Source organism: Pantherophis guttatus, chromosome 7, assembly GCF_059756535.1.
Source record: "Pantherophis guttatus breed Tessera chromosome 7, ASM5975653v1, whole genome shotgun sequence".
Taxonomy (NCBI): domain Eukaryota; kingdom Metazoa; phylum Chordata; class Lepidosauria; order Squamata; family Colubridae; genus Pantherophis; species Pantherophis guttatus.
Genome location: NC_142069.1, coordinates 60,272,362 through 60,292,878, shown reverse-complemented (window position 1 = coordinate 60,292,878; position 20,517 = coordinate 60,272,362). Strand labels below are relative to the sequence as shown.

Genomic DNA, 20,517 nt, shown 5'->3' with positions numbered 1-20,517 from the left:
GCAACAGGCCAACAGCTCTTTCATCCCTCTGCTGCGATGGGGAGCTGCAGCAGGGGGATGAAAGAACAGCATTTGGCTCCGGAGCCGCAGGTTGCTGATATTCAACCTAGCTATCCAATTGGATAATTATAATTTATAATTATATAATTTATATAATTTATAATTATAAAGGGGCCTTCTTCTTTTTTCTCTCCTTAACACATCTAGTCTCTTTGGTTTTTAATCAAGCTTTTCTGAAATCCAGATGGTTTCTTGTTCACTGTGACCACAAATTTTAATCAGGGGTGAAATCTAAAAATTTTCGCTACCAGTTCTGTGGGCTTAATTAGTGGGCTTGGTGGTCAGGTGACTGGGTGGGCGGGGCTTGGTGGTCAGGTAACTGGGTGGGCAGGGCTTGGTGATCAGATGGGCGTGGCCAAGTTGACATCACTTCTTTGCCCTTTTTTAACCTACAAAACACAACACAACACAACACAACAGGCTCACCCACAATGTAAAAGCAGCTGTGCTAGACCCAAAATGGCCCCTGCAACAAGCAGGAACCTCACACAGCCACAAAAAACCCAAAAAACCAACTTTCACAGTTTACACACACACAACACAACACAACTGGCTCACCCAATGTAAAAACAGCTGTGCTAGACCCAAAATGGCCCCTGCAACAAGCAGGAACCTCACACAGCCACAAAAAGCCCAAAAAACCAACTTTCAAACTTTACACGCACACAACACAACATAACACAATACAACTGGCTCACCCACAAGGTAAAAGCAGCTGTGCTAGACCCAAAATGGCCCCTGCAACAAGCAGGAACCTCACACAGCCACAAAAAACCAACTTTCACACTTTACACACACAAAATTCCACATACAGCTTTGTGAGATTTTGTGTGTTTGTGTAGTTAGAATGAAACACTACAGAAACACAGAAAATCTCAGAAAGCTGCACAAATATTATTTTATTTTATTTTTATTTTTATATAAAAGCAACTAAATTTAAACCTTCCTAAACTTTAAGTGGCTAGGTCTAAAAAAAGAACAACTAAAAAAAAAAACCCAATTAACTATTTTTTTTAAAGCTCCCAAAGGGGAAAAAAACTTGCAGGCAGATAAAGCTGCTCACTGATGAGCTTGATTGCAAGCAGGGAGATTCAGTTGCTTGCTGATGCAATGGATTGCAGGGATTACAGCAAGCGAAGCAAGGCAGGCGTGCAAAGGTAAGCAAGCTGGAGGCTGGGGGGGGAAGGGATTTTTGCTACCGGTTCTCCAAACTGCCCGCCGCCATCGCTACCTACTCGCCCAAGCCGGTCCGAACCAGGAGCATCTCACCCCTGGTTTTAATGCAAACTTAGATCTCTGAGGATTTTGTCCAGTATTTTCTAAATAACAAAGTATATTATAATTCTGAACACTAAAGGGAAGGTCTGGAAACTATTGAAAGCATTTTTTTCACTGACCAAAAAGAATTAAGATGGATCACTGTGCTAGAGATCTGTGGAGAGAAAGAAAAGGATACTGCCTTTATCTTTGCTTTGTAAATGTAGATTTTTATCTTGTTGCACTGCATGGCAAATGGAAAGATACATTTGTGCCTGTAGAATATTTTGGACAATAAGGACAAGCAAGGGACAATTAAAAAAAGCATAGGCCAAAAATAGACTGCAACTTTTTTTGGTTATAGTTTATATAGTCTGGTGTAGCAGAAAATGGACCACAACCTGCTATTACTGCTAATGTGGAGTAGACAGCATTACCACCAGATGGATTCATAACTGGCTGATCAACCTCACTCAATGTGTAGTTCTTAATGGAACTACATCTACATGGAGGGAAGTGTGCATTGGGGTACCTCAAGAGTCTGCCCAATACTCTTCAACATCTTCATAAATGACTTAGATGAGGGAATAGAGTGGAATTCATCAAATTTGCAGATGACATAAAGCATTAACAGAGGGATAGAATCAAGATCACGTGAAGTGACAAGGACAAAAAGCAAAGGGTGGAAACTTATTAAGAAAAGATCCAATCTAGAAATAAAGAGAAATTTCCTGACAGAACAATTACCGTATTTTTCCAAAAAAAGTGGGTGGAAATGTCTGTGCATCATAGAGTGAATATTGTGGCAGGGGGAGAGGGTTTGTGCAGTGCCAATCAGCTGTTCTAGGCCTATCGCCACCTATCACCACCACCACCACTTTACCACTGACCGTTCGCCACCGATCACACCAACCAGTGGCAAATGGGCCACAGTGGCAGCGGTGAACGGGTTGTGGTGGTGAATGGGTGACGGTGGCAAACAGGTGGCAGCAGTGGCAAATGGGAAGCGGCAAACAGGTGGTGGAAAATGGCAGTGGTGGCAATAGGCCGCAGTGGCAGCAGCGACAAATGAACAGGTGGCAGCAGCGAATGGGCAGTGGTGGCGGCGAACGGCCAACTGCGAGTGGGCCATGGTGGCGAGGACGCTAGCCAGATGAATACCAGATCGATGCTGGGAGGCAGACACAGATTTTTTTTCTTGTTTTCCTCCTCTAAAGCTAATGTGCATCTTATAGTCCAGAGTGTCTTATAGTCCAAAAAAAATACTGTAATCAATGGAATGTCTCGTCTTCAGAAATTTTGGGTGCTCCATCACTGGAGGTTTTTAAGAAGAGATTGGATAGCCATTTCTGAAATGTTATAAGGTCTCCTGCTTGAACAGAGGGTGAGACTATAAGATCTTTAAGGTCCCTTTCAACTCTTATTATTCTATTCTGTTCTATTCTAATTTCTTAAACAAGAAGCCAACTTACCACTTCACACTTTTTGCTATGTAACTACTGGTCATTAGTGCAGTGTTCTGCCTATCAAAAGGGAGTTATTTCTGTAAAACCTTCCTGAGAGGGGAAAAAATCAGCATCCCCGCTTGTTCGCAGCTAGTCCAATTGCCATCTGACTGTTTTTCTAGAGAATCATTATGAATGCATAGTCATACTTATAAGACACAGAAATTAAACACTGTTTAAAATTTATAATATGTGTTGAACAGTTTGTTTTAAAACTGTGTTGTTAGAATGTTGATCAGAAATAAAATGTTTTAGGTGATTTTAATATTTGAAAGGATTTAGAAATCTGAACCCTTTTACAGTCTGATAATTAAGCAATTATATTTAGGATGAATACCTTGATTCAACAGTTACAGTACATGGCTGTAGGGACCTGCCCCAGCTGGTCTCTCAGAAAAGCAAAACTCTTGACTCCATTGAGTTCAATCAAAAGAACTTTTACTGAGAGAGTACAGTTGCAGTAAAGTCAGGTGAAATCTGAAAAAGGCCCCGGAAAGTACAAAGCAATTCTTTTGTGTCCCCTAAACAGAAGCCCCCAAGTAGTCCACCGGCAGCTAATGTGATACCATAAGGTTTTGAGATAATGGTTCACTCTTAGGCCATAACCTTGAAACCAGGCTGGAACCGGCTGGGAGGGAGTCTGCTCTGTCTCCAAAGACAATCCCCCTCTCTAATTCCCAGACAGTTACAGCAAAAGCAAAAGCATGTGAAAAATGCCAGCAAGCCATCCTCCTCCACTTCCAACAGAATGGCAGGACATGGTAGTGGACTTGACAATGGCCTTATGGAGACTGATAAACTTCACTGGTATTTCCATTACATATAGATTGAACAGATAAAAAACAGAATGAAATAGAAATCCTAATGTGTAAGGTGAGAAAGCAAATATGACGTCATTCATAGAAACCTAATGAGAAGAATTGGGTATAATTTTGTACATGTATTGTAACTGCCTTTCAAGCTACCACGTATCCATTAATCCATTAATAATTGTTTCTTGAACCTGCAGTAGCTCTTACTTTAGTGCATGCAAGATTTGTAAGTCTAAATTGAGGTTAGCCAGTGTGCAATCCAGGCTATTTAGTATTTTTAAAATTACACACGATGAGGCCTGGGACCCCTATTCATGAGACCACCAGTGCAACATACCCTGCTTTACTGGGCAGTTGGGCAGCATCATCTGTGAATCTCTTCAAGTGAGGGAATTGCCTGAGGGGGATGCCCCTCTGCCATGGAATTAGCAGGGAGATATGACTGCTTGGGCCTTAGTGCCACAGAGCAAAAAGGAGAAGCTTTGTGTGGAGGTAGGTGAAGGGAATAGTTTCAGTCTAATTCTGAATGGGGTGTCTCTCTGTGTGTGCACGCGTATATATGCAGCTACTTTTACAATACAGGCAATACAAACATGCTAGACAAATTTCCCTCCCACCAGACAAAAGTCCAAGGTGTTCAGAACTTGCTGTGGCAACCACTCCCAAATATCATTCCTACATGAATCCATTTAACTGATCAGTTACAATTGTGAATGAAGCAAAGAAAGAAAACCTTACAATGAATTTCCATCCTCCCCCATAGTCTTTCCAGCTGTCTTCTGGGGATTGAAAAGAGTCTTTAATCTTCACTGGTCCATCTCAGGGTCCTTTCTTTCATGTCTGCTGGGTGGCATTAGGCTTGGCTTGGTGGTAAAGGTGGTCAGTCAGACTTGGGAAGGTCTGCTCCACTCTGGTTGCTGCAATGACTTTCTAGTGGAAGGCTGGATCTAGTGGAAGGCTGGACCCAATTCCTGGCTCAAATCGATGGTCTCCTCTGAAGGCAGCATCTGTGTCAGTGTGATCTGCTTCCACAGGTTGCAAAATTATCTGTGCAGGGCTGAAAGACATGAGAACAGCGTCCCCTCCCCGCTTTTGTGGGTAATCTTCCCAGGAAAGGCATTGTAACAGATTAGAGATGTGGGGACTGGGGGCTGGAGTGGGGGAGGTAGACAGCTTGCAGGCAGAGTTTGAGGGAAAAAACAACAACATCAGTACTACAGTTATTAAACAGATAGACCAGTTATAACAAAATGGGGACATCACAGATGAGGAAAAAAAACTGGATTCACATGCTTCAGAAAAAGGATGGACAGATAAAACCATACAGTAAATGCAAGAATGAAACTTTTCCTGTAAGTGAACTTAAAACATTCTCTCATAACCTTGGGCTTTTCTTAAAGGTACAGAGAGGGAAGGAAAAAAAGAACACTTTTCTTTACTCTGTTTTTGTTGGCCAGCCAAACACAGGACAAATGCTCCTTTTTTCCCCTCCCCCTCAATGCTTTAACTCCTCTTCCCCCTCCCTTAACATTATATCAAAGTTCTTGTCTCTAGGGATCAGATAATTTAACAGTTGCAATTATCTTAAGGGCACACAAAGACTTAGACACACATATACACACAAAGATAAGAGAAACAAAACAGAAAAGGAGAACAGAACTTTCATGTTCACACACCTGCACACACTGGTCATTCCCATCATAAATCTCAATTAAATTAAGCACAAATCTTAACAACATACCACGTGGTTGCATGGAAGACAGAGAACTTCCTATTTATATAATTCCCTTTTCTTTTAAGTACCTTTATTTAGCCAAACTGGTTTTCCAGCTTCATCTCTGAGCAAAGCCCACTCTTTACACAATTTGCTCACATCTTCTTACCATCTTCTTGCTGGGGGCAGGGAGCTGGGGCTGAGTTTCTGTCTTAAGTTTTCTATTTCTCTTTTAGGGGAAATATTCTGCCTTTTTAATATTTCCTAGAATATTTCATTTTTCTAGGAGAGGGGTGGGTGCTAACTTCCTATACTTCATAGAAAGAAGAAATAAATTCCTAACATGATTTAGGAAAGGGGTGAATTATACATCCAAACTGATAAAAATGTAGTATGAAATAAACTTTTTCACCTTAAACTGGAATATATTTAGAATTTATTTATTCAGTTTTTACATCCCAGTAATTCTGGCTGGTTGTTACATCTCAGGATGTTGAGAATGCTAGCTAAATTATCCTATAATCATTGATTGTGATAATAGAAATTTATTGAGTGCCACATGAAAATATCATAAGACCAGAGAAGATCAATATTAAGATTGAGATCTTGCCAGGGGCAATGCTCCCTAAGCCTAAAATGTATGCAATGGCCCCCAACTAGATGGGGAGCTAAGAGACTTTGTTGATAAAAAATTAGCCAGGGGCTTCATCTAGTTAGTGAAGTCTGAATGGCAGCCCCTGTGCTGTTTAAAGAGAAAAAAGATGGGTCACTGAGACTGTGTGTGGATTTCCATGGAATAAACTAGATCTGTGTGGACATGTACCCCCTCCCTCACATGAAAGACATGCTGGGGTACTTGTCAAAAGGAAAGATGTTTACTAAACTGGACCTGAGGGAGGCATACTACCGTGTGAGAATTAAAAAGGGGGATGAGTGGAAGACCACATTTAACTGCCTCTTGGGATGCTACTAATTTAGAATGATGTCTTTGGGGCTGCAGGGAGCACCAGCTGTGTTCATGCAACTGATAAATGAAGTGTTGCATGGGCATTTGTACAAGGGGGTCCTTGTGTACTTGGATTATATCCTCATCTACTCTGAGATGATGGAGAAACTGGTACACCAGGTGCTTAGAAAACTACTGGATGCTAAGCTACATGGCAAACTGTCAAAATGTGAGTTTCATAAAATCAGTCTGGACTACTTAGGGAGTACTGGGTGTCATGTGAGAGAATAGAATGGGCTCAGGGAAGGTGAAAGCCATTTTGGAGTGGCAAGCCCCCCAAACCCCAAAGCAACTGCAGAGTTTCTTAAATTTTGCCAACTTTTATAGACAGTTTATTCCCTCATTTTCTCAGATCACCTTGCTGATCACAGAGTTGCTCAAAATGAGTAGAGGCAGAGTGAATCCCAAGCCCAGCCAGCCGGTAAACTGGACTATGGAATGCCAGGTGGTGTTCAAGAAGCACAAATGGCTTTTTGAGGCTAAGCTGGTCCTCAAACACCCAAACCCAGATAAATTGTTCGTAATACAGACAGATGCAAGCAATATGACAATGGTCAGTCCTTCTCCAGAAGAACACAGGGGGAAAGTTGCAGCCCTGTGCCTACATATCCTGCAAACTAAATGAGACTGAGAGACATTGGGCAGGGTGGGAGAAATAAGCTTTTGTGGTTTGTTGGGCCCTGCTAACATGGAGGCAGTTCCTAGAAGGCAGTAAGGTCCCCTTTGAAGAATGGACAGATCATGAAAACGTGGAGTATCTGAGGACCCCATAAACTCTCCCTGAAGCAAGTGCTATGGGCCCAATACTTCAACTGATCTGATACATTCTGGGAGGAAAGAACTTCTTAGTGGATGCACTCTCCCAGATGCCCCAGTACAAGAGCACTTGTACTCTCTCGCCACAGGAGAGCAGGTTGGTGTTGACTGCACACTCCAGAGACTGCAGGCACTGTCTGATGACGTCACCAGAGCCACGGTGACCTCCTCTGTAATTTTGTAAGGCACCCTCACCACAGCTGGACTGGACAGGCGGCGGAGTGTCTCTGGGTGGCCTGGACAGTACTTGTCCCTCCTGGCTTCTGCATGTGTTGCTGAGCAGGAAGCCTGGAGCCGCACGAGGATGAGTTCATAGCTGCCTTGCTTGCCATGCCTGGGGTGTGGCTGGCTGGCTGGGAGCACAGAGGGGAGTAAGAAGGACCCAATTGCTAATGAGTGGGGTGGGGCTGGATTAAGGGTCACCTGGGTGGTAGGCTTTATAAGGTGGTGGGGAGCACGGAGCATTAGCTCCAACAATACCTTCATGTAGTTGTTTATGGATGTCAGTTTGTGCCAGTAAACAGGATTCAAACCATCATTTGCGTGTGGAGTTTTCATTGTGTATTGGAACCTGCCAGGTGAATCATAAAAAGAAGAAAAAAAACCCTTTTCATATTGTAGATTGTTTAAATACATGAAGGTTTTAAAATTATTCTAAAGCAATTAATTTTAAACCTGTTTTCTTCAATATTTTCACCTCTCATTGTTAAAGATCTGCTGTGCTTCTGCTGCTAAACTTTGAATACTATAAACCATTAGGGGACATATTCCAAAGTTTATTTTCATTCATGTCAAGTGATTTTTTTCCCTAGACTTTCTTGGATCTCAAATTTCTTCTGAGCGCTTCTAAACTACATACCCATCACTATCATAGTGTAGCATTTTGAGGAAAACACATGTAGCAACAGTCAAGCAATCTTGGATGAAACATGCCTGATGTAACTGATCTTCCTTTTGAAGAGTCTCTGACAGGTTTTCCAGAATTTCCTCAATCACATATTGAATGCTAACAATCTCAAGCATCGAAGTAGAGGCATAAAGTGAGCTGTCCTGATATATCTAAGATGTCTAAAATTATATATTTTCCATATAGTTTAAAAGACTATCTGATTAGCAACTAGATGATAACCAGGCCAAATTGGCTTGCAGTTCTAAATTGGTCAAGTTTTCTTTAACCAGCTGAATTACATTCACAAAAAGTACATGTATTCATTGACTTACAATAGTTCATTTAGTTACCATTCGAAGTTACAACAGCACTGAAAAAAGTGACTTATGACCATTTTTTACACTTATGACTCTTGCAACATCCTCATGGTCACCTGATCAAAATTCAAATATTTGGCAATGGACTCATATTTATGACAGTTGCAATATCCTGGGGTCATATGATCCCCCTTTTGTGACCAGAAAAGTCAATGGGGAAACCAGATTCACTTAACAACCACGTTACTAACAACTGCTGTGATTCACTTAGCAACTATGGCATAAAGTGGGGCAAAATTCACTTAACAAAAGTTTCACTTAGAAACAGAAACTTTGGGCTCAATTGTGGTTGTAAGTTGAGTACTATCTATACTCCTAATGTAGAAAGGAATTTTAGTGATCTGCTGGAAATTTCCGTATAACATAAAGGGAACAAGAGAATAATCAATCTCGGCTATTAGAGAATGTGTTTTGAGAAGCCACTTGGTATTAGCTGGTATATTTATTTTTTAAAATATACATTATATTTATATTGTATTTTGTATTGTATTGTATTTTATTTTCAGTTCTGTTACCCACCTAGAGTTGCACTGGTGAGATGGATTGATATAAGATTACATCAATCAATAAATCAACCAATCAATCAACTGTATTAAAATTCAGAACGTTTTGGGTTCTTCTTCACGATATTTCATGATCCAAAGTATTTTAGGAAGTATGGTGTAATTAATAATAATAGAAAAAGGAAAGATATGTAAAAATAGTTGATACTTTTATTATTAACTGTAGCTCTTGATAAGAAGATAGGATAGGATAGGATAGGATAGGATAGGATAGGATAGGATAGGATAGGATAGGATAGGATAGGAAAAGAGAAGAGAAGAGAAGAGAAGAGAAGAGAAGAGAATGATAGCATAGCATAGCATAGCATAGCATAGCATAGCATAGCATAGCATAGCATAGCATAGCATAAAATGATAAGATGATAATGAAAAAGATAAGATAGGATAGGATAGGATAGGATAGGATAGGATAGGATAGGATAGGATAGGATAGGATAGGATAGGATAAGATAGGATAAGATGAGATGAGATGAGATGAGATAAGATAACCTTTATTGTCATTTTTGTCATATCTTTCTATTTTTGCAAGACATTATTACTTATACCATATCCATGGACAAATTCCTACATTCTCACTTTTCTTCAGGAACTTATTAATTGAGTCCAACTGCAACTTTCTCTGTCCTCCCTTTCCTCTTGATCCCTTTACTTATGCTTCTTCAGTTCAATCCTCAATCATTTTCTTTGTGTGGCAAAACCACCTCAGCATACTTTTCTCAAATTGTCACTCTTACTTGTATTAAATCCACTTTCATTCAAGAGCTATTCATTCTTGATTCTATCTTTTGTTTTACTACACACTACCACAGCCATACATATAAATATGTCTATGTACTTGGGTGTGTATATTATACAAACCACCAAGGAAAATAATTAGTTTTACAAAATTAATTTTTGCTTTACTTCTCCACCCCACTATCAATCTTTCCTTATATATATTAATATTTGCTTAATTATTTTGCTGTAAAACTTTAGCACTCCCTTGTCTTTTGCAGCTTCAAATGGTTTAATTAATATTTCATTAGTGCCTTGTGCTTTTCTGTTTCATAGCTAGTATACTGCTTCTACTGATTGTCCAAAACCAAGACTATATAATTCTTGATTAGTAAGTCTATTCTCTTTGTTTGTAAGTCTATTCTTTTTCTACAAATATTTCTGCCATTCTAGAATTCTGATTGTAAAGAGTTTCAATATGGTCTTTCTTTTAACATTATTTGACTCTATAAGAGTTATTTTGTAAATTTGCTCGAGTTTAGCTATAAATTTTCTTGCAATTCTGTGCCTCCTAGATTATTGAATTTATACATCCCCAAAATCTTGTCATTTCAAGTTCCTTTGTTTCTCTAATTTTTGCATTCTAATCACCCATTAATAGTACAATCTCCTTTTCTGATATTACTTTTAGTACATACAGTAATTTGGCAAATAATTATTTAATATTTTTCACTATTCTTTTTGCAAGAACAAAAATTGGTATAACTTTGATGCAATTTATCAATAATCTTAGCATCATTACCCCTCCATTTGTTCATATAATGTTTTATAACTGGTTTAGTTTGATTCCACCTTCAGTGGGAAGTGCTGAGAAAAACAAAGTGGAAAAGCTTAGGGGAGAAGTAATGGAGACTTAAATATGGGGCAAGCAGCTGCCACAACTATCTGGAAACCTGAGCAGGCAGATTTATGGAAGCCGTACCTGAGCAAAATGGTCCTTCAAGCTTTGTTCCACTCCTTATTTGTTGTGATAGAATGTGGATTGATGCAAAAAAGGAAGAGGGGAACACCAAATTATTGCAGAAAAAGACATTTCTGCATACTGTCTTTGACGGCTGTTTGCTTTTGATTCTTAAACCAAAGATTGGAAAAACAGCTTAGTCTGAAACTCTATGTACATTTAATTGAAATAAATGAGTGCTTACACAATGGTGGTGAATATAGTTACATCATATTATGTTGGTACAGCAGATTTCTTCTAAGTTATCTTTACTCGAGTCCTACTAAATCCAATAAGACACAGTAAGTACCAGTGGTGGGATTCAGCCAGTTCACACCACTTCGGGAGAACCGGTTGTTAACTTCCTGAACAGTTTGGTGAACTAGTTGTTGGAAGAAATCATTTGGGCAGAGAACTGGTTGTTAAATTATTTGAATCCCACCACTGGTAAATACCATTGTTTCTGCAGAATTTAACTCAATATATTAAGATGTTTATTTACAGCCAAATTACAAGGAGAAAAAATGCAGGCAGAAATGAATATATCAAGGAATAATACAATATTAAATGCTAAGTGGCTTTTTTTTTAACCTTCAGAGCATGATGAATGCCTCACCAACAAACAGGACTGTGATGAAAATGCATTGTGTTTCAATACTGTAGGAGGACATAACTGTATTTGCAAACCAGGTTATACTGGAAATGGTACCATATGCAAAGGTAAGATATCACAACATGATTCAGATTTCAAAACCCCTTTGTTTCTCTAACCTTTGCATTACAATCATCCATTGTTAGTACCATTTCCTTTCTTGATGCTGCATTTAACACCAGATATTTATTTTTAACACCTTATGTGCTAAACTTGCTTTTGTACCTGAAAGATGAATGTGATTGCAGTTCTGAAAAATTCAAAGGTAAGTAAGTTTGATCAATTTAGATATATCAGCAAAATAATGATACATTATTATGTGAAATCATCCAAGGTCAAAAAGGTTATAGAGAGTGATGAAGATGACTATAGCAGTTATGCAGCCTTGTCATCACAGCAAAAAGGGATAAAATATATCTAAGCCATGTGGGCGGGGAGGGGGATAAGTACAAATCTGCAGGATTCTTTTAGAAGGTTTACTGTGTATTCAAATTAGACTTAAATAATTTGTATTCAGATATTTGGAAAATATCCTTCTCTCCCACTTAAAATAGAATTGAAGATCTTATAATTTTTCCTCTTAAAATTTTCTTCAATGGTTTCAGCCTTTTGCAAGGATAGTTGTAGAAATGGTGGAATTTGCATTGCCTCCAATGTCTGTGCCTGTCCACAAGGATTTACAGGCTCAAGCTGTGAATCTGGTAAGAGATCCTTTACTATATTTACCAAGCACATAACTGAAGTTTTGTGTATAACAAAAAATAAGAATATCTTCTTGAACACCATGGTTTCTGTTGAATGAGACAAGAATTGCCAGGACCTCTATGAACCTGAAGCTTATTCTATGAAAATAGAGCTAAAAAAATTGTTCATTTTTGGCAACATTTTTTTCTTTAAAAGGTAAAAATGTGTGGAGGAGCAAACTCCTCCTTTTTTCATCTTTAATCCTGTTCCATTGCCACATTAAAAATTATTTTCAGGAATTAATATGCTTTTCTCCTTGTTCAGTTAAATTCTTTGAGTGGAATTATTCTCCCTTGACTATACTTTTATTTGCACTTAATGAATATTGTGTGTAAAAACATAAGAAAGGCTAAGCTACTGTATATATAAGTCTTCCCCTTGAAATTATGAAAGAAAATAATTATTTGAAAAGCATTTCATGTCCTAGAATTCTGGGCAGCTAAGTTGTTGCTATAATGTTGAGTTCTGCTGTATTTTCTTTTTTCCCTATAAAAGCCGATTTTGAAAATGCAGATTTTGAAAATTCCCACTAGAAATTTATCAGATATTTAACAAAAGAAGTAAGATGGATGTTGCAATATTATTGGACTCTGCAAGGAGAGTGAAGTCTGGATATTATTATTATTATTATTATTATTATTATTATTATTATTATTATTATTTAATCTTTAATGAGATTCACAGCTTTTGAGGCTGGTTAATAGCTCAGCAGCTCGAGTCCTAACCAAGGACCTAGGAACTGTTAAGGTATCGTCGGAGGATGTAAGCTGTTCTGAGTAAGGTGGTTTTTTGTAGAGTCAAAATGTTCAAGTCCGGCAAATTTAGAATTTCTGAATAAAAGGGTAGCCCTTTGGGTATTGCTCCAAGAGCTCCAATTACAAACGGGACATCATCATCATCATCATCATCATCATCATCATCATTATTATTATTATTATTATTATTATTATTATTATTATTAAAATTTTTATACCGCCCTTCTCCCGAAGGACTCAGGGCAGTGAACAGCCAAGATTAAAATACATACAATATGAAAATTAAAATAATTTAAAACATAATTAAATCAATTTGGCTTCCCCAATTTAAAACCCCTTACCCATAAAATTAACCAGTTAAAAATTTTAAGCCAGCCCGGCTTGCTGAAATAGAAAAGTCTTCAGGGCCCGGCGGAAAGTATGGAGATCCGGGATCAGTTGTATCCCTGGGGGTAGCTCGTTCCAGAGGGTGGGTGCCCCCAAAGAGAAGGCTCTCCCCCTGGGGGCCACCAGTCAACATTGTTTGACTGATGGCACCCTGAGGAGACCCTCTCTGTGGGAGCCTATTGGCCAGTGGGAGGTTATCGGTGGCAGAAGATGGTCTCGTAGATACCCAGGCCCTAAGCCATGGAGCGCTTTAAAGATGAGAACCAATACCTTGAAGTGCACCTGGAAGACCACCGGAAGCCAGTGCAGCTCGCGCAGGAGAGGTGTTACATGGGAGCGCCATGTCGCCCCCATAATCACCCGCGCGGCTGCATTCTGGACCAATTGGAGCCTCCGGGTGCTCCTCAAGGGGAGCCCCATGTAGAGAGCATTGCAGTAGTCCAGGCGGGAACTGACGAGGGCCTGAGTGACCGTGCATAAGGAGTCCCGATCCAGAAAGGGGCGCAACTGGCATATCAGGAGAACCTGATAAAAAGACCCCTGACCACGGCCGTCATATGCTCTTCTAAAGACAGCCGTGCATCCAGGAGGACACCCAAGTTACGAGCCCTCTCTGTGGGGGCCAATGACTTGCCCCCAATAGCCAGCGATGGCACCAGCTGGCTATATCGGAACGCCGGCAACCCCAGCCACTTGGTCTTAGAGGGGTTGAGTTGGAGCCTGTTCCTCCCCATCCAGACCCGCACGGCCTCCAGGCACCGGGACATCACTTCAAGGGCATCATTGGGGTGGTCTGGGGTGGAGATGTACAGCTGGCACTGCACTCCAAAACCACAGATGATCTCACCCAGCAGCTTCACATAAATGTTGAACAGGAGAGGTGAGAGGACCGACCCTTGCAGCACCCCACAAACAAGGTGCCTTGAGGTTGACCTCTGCCCCCCTGCCAACACAGACTGTGACCGGTCGGAGAGATAGGAGGAGAACCACCGTAAAACGGTGCCTCCCAATCCCAACTCCTCCAGCCGGCGCAGCATGATACCATGGTCGATGGTATCAAAAGCCACTGAGAGGTCTAATAGGACCGGAACAGAGGAGCAGCCCCTGTCCCGAGCCCTCCAGAGATCATCAACCAATGCAACTAATGCCGTTTCCATGCTGTACCCAGGCCTGAAGCCGGACTGGAATGGATCTAGATAGACAGTTTCATCCAGGTACTGCGGGAGCTGTCGTGCCACCACACTCTCAACAACCTTCGCCACAAAGCGAAGGTTGGAGACTGGATGGTAGTTTGCCAAAACAGCCGGGTCGAGAGAGGGCTTCTTGAGGAGGGGCCTCACCACCATTTAAACCAACATCTTTATTAATTCATGAATCTTGGATTCCATAAGAAATTATTATCTCTTGCAGTCTTTCAGGAGTTCTGAGTCATTTATGAATATTAGAATAGAATAGAATAGAATAGAATAGAATAGAATAGAATAGAATAGAATAGAATAGAATAGAATAGAATAGAATAGAATAACAGAGTTGAAAGGGACCTTGGAGGTCTTCTAGTCCAACCCCCTGCTTAGGCAAGAAACCCTACACCACTTCAGACAAATGGTTATCCAATATCTTCTTAAAAACTTCCAGTGTTGGAGCATTTAAACCTTCTGGAGGCAAGTTGTTCCACTGATTAATTGTTCTGTCAGAAAATTTCTCCTTAGTTCTAAATTGCTTCTCTCCTTGATTAGTTTCCACCCATTGCTTCTTGTCCTACTCTCAGGTGCTTTGGAGAATAGCCTGATTCCCTCTTCTTTGTGGCAGCCCCTGAGATATTGGAACACTGCTATAATATCTCCCCTAGTACTTCTTTTCATTAAACTAGACATGCCCAGTTCCTCAACTGTTCTTTATATCTTTTAGCCTCCAGTCCACTAATCATCTTTGTTGCTCTTCTCTGCACTCTTTCTAGAGTCTCGACATCTTTTTTACATCGTGGCAACCAAAGCTGAATGCAGTATTCCAAATGTGGCCTTACCAAGCATTATAAAGTGATATTAACACTTCACGTGATCTTGATTCTATCCCTCTGTTTATGCAGCCTAGAACTGTGTTGGCTTTTTTGGCAGCTGCTGCACACTGCTGGCTCATATTTAAATGGTTGTCCACTAGAACTCCAAGATCCCTCTCACAGAGAGAAAGGGAGAGATGGGAGGGGGGAGAGAGAGGGAGAAAGAGATGGGGAGAGGGAGGGAGAGAAAGAAAGAGAGAGAGAGAGAGATATGAGAGAGGGAGGGAGAGGGAGCTAGAGATGGGGAGAGAGAGAAAGAGAGATTGGAGAGGGAGAGAGGGAGAAAGAGAAAGAAAGATGGGAAAGAGGGAGAGGGAGGGAGAGAGATGAGAGAGAAAGAGAGATGAGAGAGAGGGAGGGAGATAGAGAGGGAGAAAGAGATGGGGAGAGGGAGGGAGAGAAAGAGATGAGAGGGAGGGAAGGAGAGGGAGATTGGGAGAGGGAGAAAGAAAGAGAGACAAGGGAGAGGGAGAGGGAGAGAGGGACAGAAAGAGAGAAAGAAAGAAAGAAAGAGAGAGAGAGAAAAAGATGAAAAGGAGGGAGGGAGAGAGGGAGAGAGAGAGGGAGAAAGAGAGATGAGGGAGGGAGGGAGAGGGAGGTAGAGATAGGGAGAGAGAGAAAGAGAGATTGGAGAGGGAGAGAGGGAGAAAGAAAGAAAGATGGGAGAGAGGGAGGGAAGGAGAAAGAGATGAGAGAGAAAGAGAGATGAGAGAGAGGGAGAGAGGGAGAAAGAGAAAGAAAGATGGGAGAGAGGGAGGGAGGGAGAAAGATGAGAGAGAAAGAGATGAGATAGAGAGGGAGAAAGAGATGGGGAGAGGGAGGGAGAGAAAGAGATGAGAGGGAGGGAAGGAGAGGGAGTTTGGGAGAGAGGGAGAAAGAAAGAGAGAAGGGAGAGGGAGAGGGAGAGAGGGATGGAAAGAGAGAAAGAAAGAAAGAGAGAGAGAGAGAGAGAAAGATGAAAAGGAGGGAGGGAGAGAGAGGGAGAAAGAGAGATGAGGGAGGGAGAGAGAGAGAGAGATCTGTTTCCCATAAAAAAGAAATCACCGACAGCCACAAAACCTGGGTAGGCATGGCTGGGTCATGTGACTCCGTGGGAGCGAGTGACATTGAGTTGGCCATGCCCACCCAGGTTTTGTGGCTCCCAGTGTTTTGTTTTCTGTGAGAAATGGGTCCAAATGGCTCTTTGAGTGTTTAAGGTTGCAAACCCCTGTTATATATAGTGCAACTCCACCTCCTCTTTTATTTGGTCTATTTCTTTTAAATAATTTAAATCCTTCTAGCTGTATATTCCATTTATAGGTTTCATCCCACCAAGTTTCTGTAATGGCAACAATATCATATCTGTCCTCATTTATTTGAATTTCTAATTCACCCTCTTAATTCTCTCTTAGGCCAATTCATATTGAGTTTTCCAAATTATTCACTCTGCTTGTTTGGGGCAGGGTTAGTAGTATGAATGGTTAGTTGCATGGTGAACAATAAACTTAGGCCCTACATCAGGGATGTCAAACTCGATTTCATTGAGGTCTAGATCAGCATTGTGGTTGTCCTCCAGGGGCCAGGGCGGAGCATGAGCATGGCCAGGGTGGTTGCGGCCAACAGCGTGTCCCAGGGAGTGTGGCCAGCTTGTAGCTTGGCTTGGGGTGCCTGTAGGGGCTTGGAGGGATTAGGAAGGGAATCCAGGGGTTTCCAGGTGGGGCAGTGGGCAAGAGGCTCGTCCCATGGGACGAGGTGAGGTAGAGGCAGGGGACGGAGCAGCTGAAGCTGGAAATCATTGGCGAACGTGCACTCATTGCTCTTTGTGCATGGGGGCTGATTGTTTCTGGCTGCAGCCGCAGCCTGCCAACCCCATAGCTGGTGCATTTGTGGACCTGCACAAGCTTCTAGTGGCCTTGGTGGTGGCAGCAGCCCATATTTGTGTGAGGGGAATGTGGTCCATGCACAGACCAAGGGCAAGACCCATGAGGGGGCCAAGGAGATGACCAGTGGGTACCTGCTCTCCAACCATAAGCAAAAACAGATGGGCCTGAGTAGGTGAGCCAATGGTGTCCAGCAGCAGCCACCCCACCTCCTCACTTTGTCTCAGTCTGTGGCGGTGGCAGTAGCCAGAGGCAGAGGCACAGGGGGGAGGCATGCAGTCCAGCCTGAATGCACTGGGCAGCCACCTGCCTTGTTCCAGCCAAGTGGGATGGAGCAGGCGTGTCCAGTGGTCTGCATCACATGGCTCCCCTGACTCTGCCTGCTGCTGGTGCCACCGCCACCATCATGTCTGCTTCTTGGAGGGCCAGCTCAGTGGTCTCAGTGGGCTGTGAAGCTCATGCTGCCGAATATTTCCCACACACATGCACACACATACACACATGCATGAAAGGTCGGCAAGAGGGGTATGGAGATGCTGGTGTGGGCACGCTCTGATTTGCAACATGGTGGCATCCAGCCTTAGATCTGTGGTGCTGCCTCGGCCCTACCCCCTGGATGTGCGCATAGGAGGCAATGAGCATGCAATGAGCGCACAAGGAATGGCATCCTGGGTGAAAGGGAAGCACTCAGAATGCAGTCCCCAGGGATCCCAGCTCTCACGTTCTCGCTGCCTTCTGTGCACATGCCTGGGGGCAGGGCCAAGGCAGCACCATGGATCTAAGGCTGCCTACAATCCAGCCCAGGTGGACACCACCAGATTGCAGATCAGCATCCGATTGGCCTGGGCTGGGCCAAGGCCCCTCAGGCTGGTCCTTAATTGTTTCTCGGGCGGCCTTGTGAGCCAGATCTAACCATCTCGCAGACCACATCTGGCCTGTAGGCCTTGAGTTTGACAGCTCTGCTCTACATAAATATAGAACACTCTTGAATATAGGATTAGCACCAGACCTTACAGGGCTGTGACATAAATCTATTAATACTTGTCAGAAAAACTGTGAATTCAACTTCTTATTCTAACATCACTTGTACTTTCCATTCAGGTTATATTTAAAGATAAATGAAACTAAACACTTCACTTTCTTTTTCCCTGTAAATCAAAATATTTAATACTACATTGAAAGGTTTAGGAAGCTAAATTAAAATCTTATGTCCAAAATATTTTCTCATCTTCAGACATAATCAATTAGTATGCTCTTATGTTCTTATGGAATAGGTAATACATTTGCAGAGATAAATCATAGATTACCCTAACCATAGAAAAATGCAGCCAAAACAAGGAGACATAAACAATTGGTGCAAACAGCTTACTGGAGGTCAGAAAAGGAACAAGCACAGGAAATATCTTTCCCTGAATATCAAACCAATCCCCAGGAGGAAATATCTGATATTGTACATTTAATCATTACATTATAATGATTAGCACCAGACCATTATAATGATGCCATTAATAAATTTTGATGTTTAGAAGATTAAAATTTGGCTGATATGTATAAAGTATTTATTTATGCCTATCTTCATTTGTATATCACTTTCTGTGGAAATTAAATAGCATGGTGTGGTCAACTTTAAGTTAATTAAAATGTACAGTTGTATCTATGTATACTTTCATGTATATCAATATATAGAAGAATTCCATCAGTGTGCTTGAAACATCAATATTCAAAAAATGCTTAAAATCATGACAAGAATCTCTTGCAAGAATCTCTGGCATTGCAATGCCATTTTTACTTCACAGAATTGTATGTACTTATCAAGCTTTATGGATTATGGAGCATCTGAGTTTAAATGCTGTCAAATATTTGATGTCTCATGTTATTCTAAAGAATTAGAGAAATCCATAACCTTCATATAAGACATTATTTATTTATTCAATTTTTAAATTGAGGAAGATCCTCATATAAGCACACTGTACTGTGGTAGAAAATAAATGGCCCACACCAATCATTAAAAAATTGCACTGAACTTTCTAGCAAAATAGGCGCACAGTGTTATTCATTTTTTTTTTTAGTTTTAGTTAACTGGTTAACCTTCATAAATTATACTAGTCTTGTGAAAACCTTAACCAACTGACAAATATTTTCCTAAAAATGTTCTTTTCCTTAAAATAAACATTAATAATAAGATTTCTCTTTATAAAAATAAATATAATAAACAATGAAAGTACCTATTCTGTATATTATGACTTAGCTGGTGGTTGTATAAAGTGCCGATGTGTGGATTTTATGCAAATTGCAATATAGTATTTTCTACCTATGTATAATTTTAATCGACCATAGTCCATATAGATTGGAGCTAAAAAAATTTATAACACATGAACTATGAGCTTGACAGAGTGGTTTTTCTACCACTGATCTTGTTGTCGTTTTGCACTTCAGTCTGGTCGTGTGCCAGCTACGTGCCTTGGATGTTTTGGTTTTTTGGTCTATGACCGCAATAAAGTATGCTATGCTATTATGACTCTGGCAGAGCACTTAATAATAATAATAATAATAATAATAATAATAATAATAATAATAATAATAACAACAACAACAACAACAACAACAACAACAACAACAACAACAACTTTATTGTCATTGTACATGTATACACAGTATACCCATACAACGAAATTCACTTAACACCCAAAGACCAGGTCCAACACACATAACAATCCCCAAACACACTCCCACCCACCACAAATTCCCCACCCCTAAACCACTCAAACATCCAACAACAGACCAAGTAATGATGTCCAACAGCTCACTGATGGTGGCCCTTAAATTCATTGTTGAATGAATTATAGCTCCAGGATAAAAACTGTTCAGAAAATGTGTGGTCCGAGTTTTTTTTAAATTTTTTTTTTATTATTTAAAAAGTACAAACAAACATAAATACGACGATACAACATACAAAACAAATGAACATCAATCAGGTCTTACGACTTATTCTTAAAGTTGTCACATCGGTAGACTATTTTTCCGTATTTATCTATATATATGTATATTTACATATTTATATGTAAAGCGTTCATATAGTTCCATCCTTAAAATTGTTACATTCCTTAATTGGTACTCAAAGTTTTGTCTTAGAGTTAACCTTATTCTTTAGTGTCCTTATGAATGTATTTCTAACTTTTTCTCCAACCAGTTATATCATTTTTGCCATGCTAAGTAGTACTCTGTATCATCTTTCTCCTGTAATTCTTTTGTAAGTTTATCCATTTCTGTGCATTCTGTGATTTTAGTGATTATTTTGTTTTCTGTTGGTATGTGTTCCTGTTTCCAATTTTGGGCAAAGAGTATGCGGGC

The 20,517-nt window shown here is 40.7% G+C and overlaps 1 protein-coding gene and 1 long non-coding RNA gene across 23 annotated transcripts in view; one reads left to right on the top strand and one right to left on the bottom strand.

Moving 5' to 3' along the window:
• The window catches only part of NELL2 (neural EGFL like 2), a 382,878-nt gene that overhangs the window by 274,448 nt on the left and 87,913 nt on the right, over nt 1-20,517 (top strand). For 11 of the 22 annotated variants that reach the window (XM_087873276.1, XM_034404437.3, XM_087873272.1 and 8 more), the window contains 2 exons: nt 11,311-11,433; nt 11,971-12,066. The exons of 5 other annotated variants lie outside the window; for them this stretch is intronic. In XM_087873276.1, the coding sequence (XP_087729402.1) occupies nt 11,311-11,433; nt 11,971-12,066 (219 nt within the window). The remainder of the gene's footprint in view (nt 1-11,310; nt 11,434-11,970; nt 12,067-20,517) is intronic. 6 more of the 22 variants (XM_087873275.1, XM_087873271.1, XM_034404440.3 and 3 more) reach the window with 1 other exon arrangement.
• On the bottom strand, nt 3,244-7,803 carry LOC148112882 (uncharacterized). The gene is made up of 2 exons (XR_015728771.1): nt 7,651-7,803; nt 3,244-4,691 (listed from the first exon to the last, which is right to left on the bottom strand). It is a non-coding gene; the product is annotated as an uncharacterized LOC148112882 (long non-coding RNA).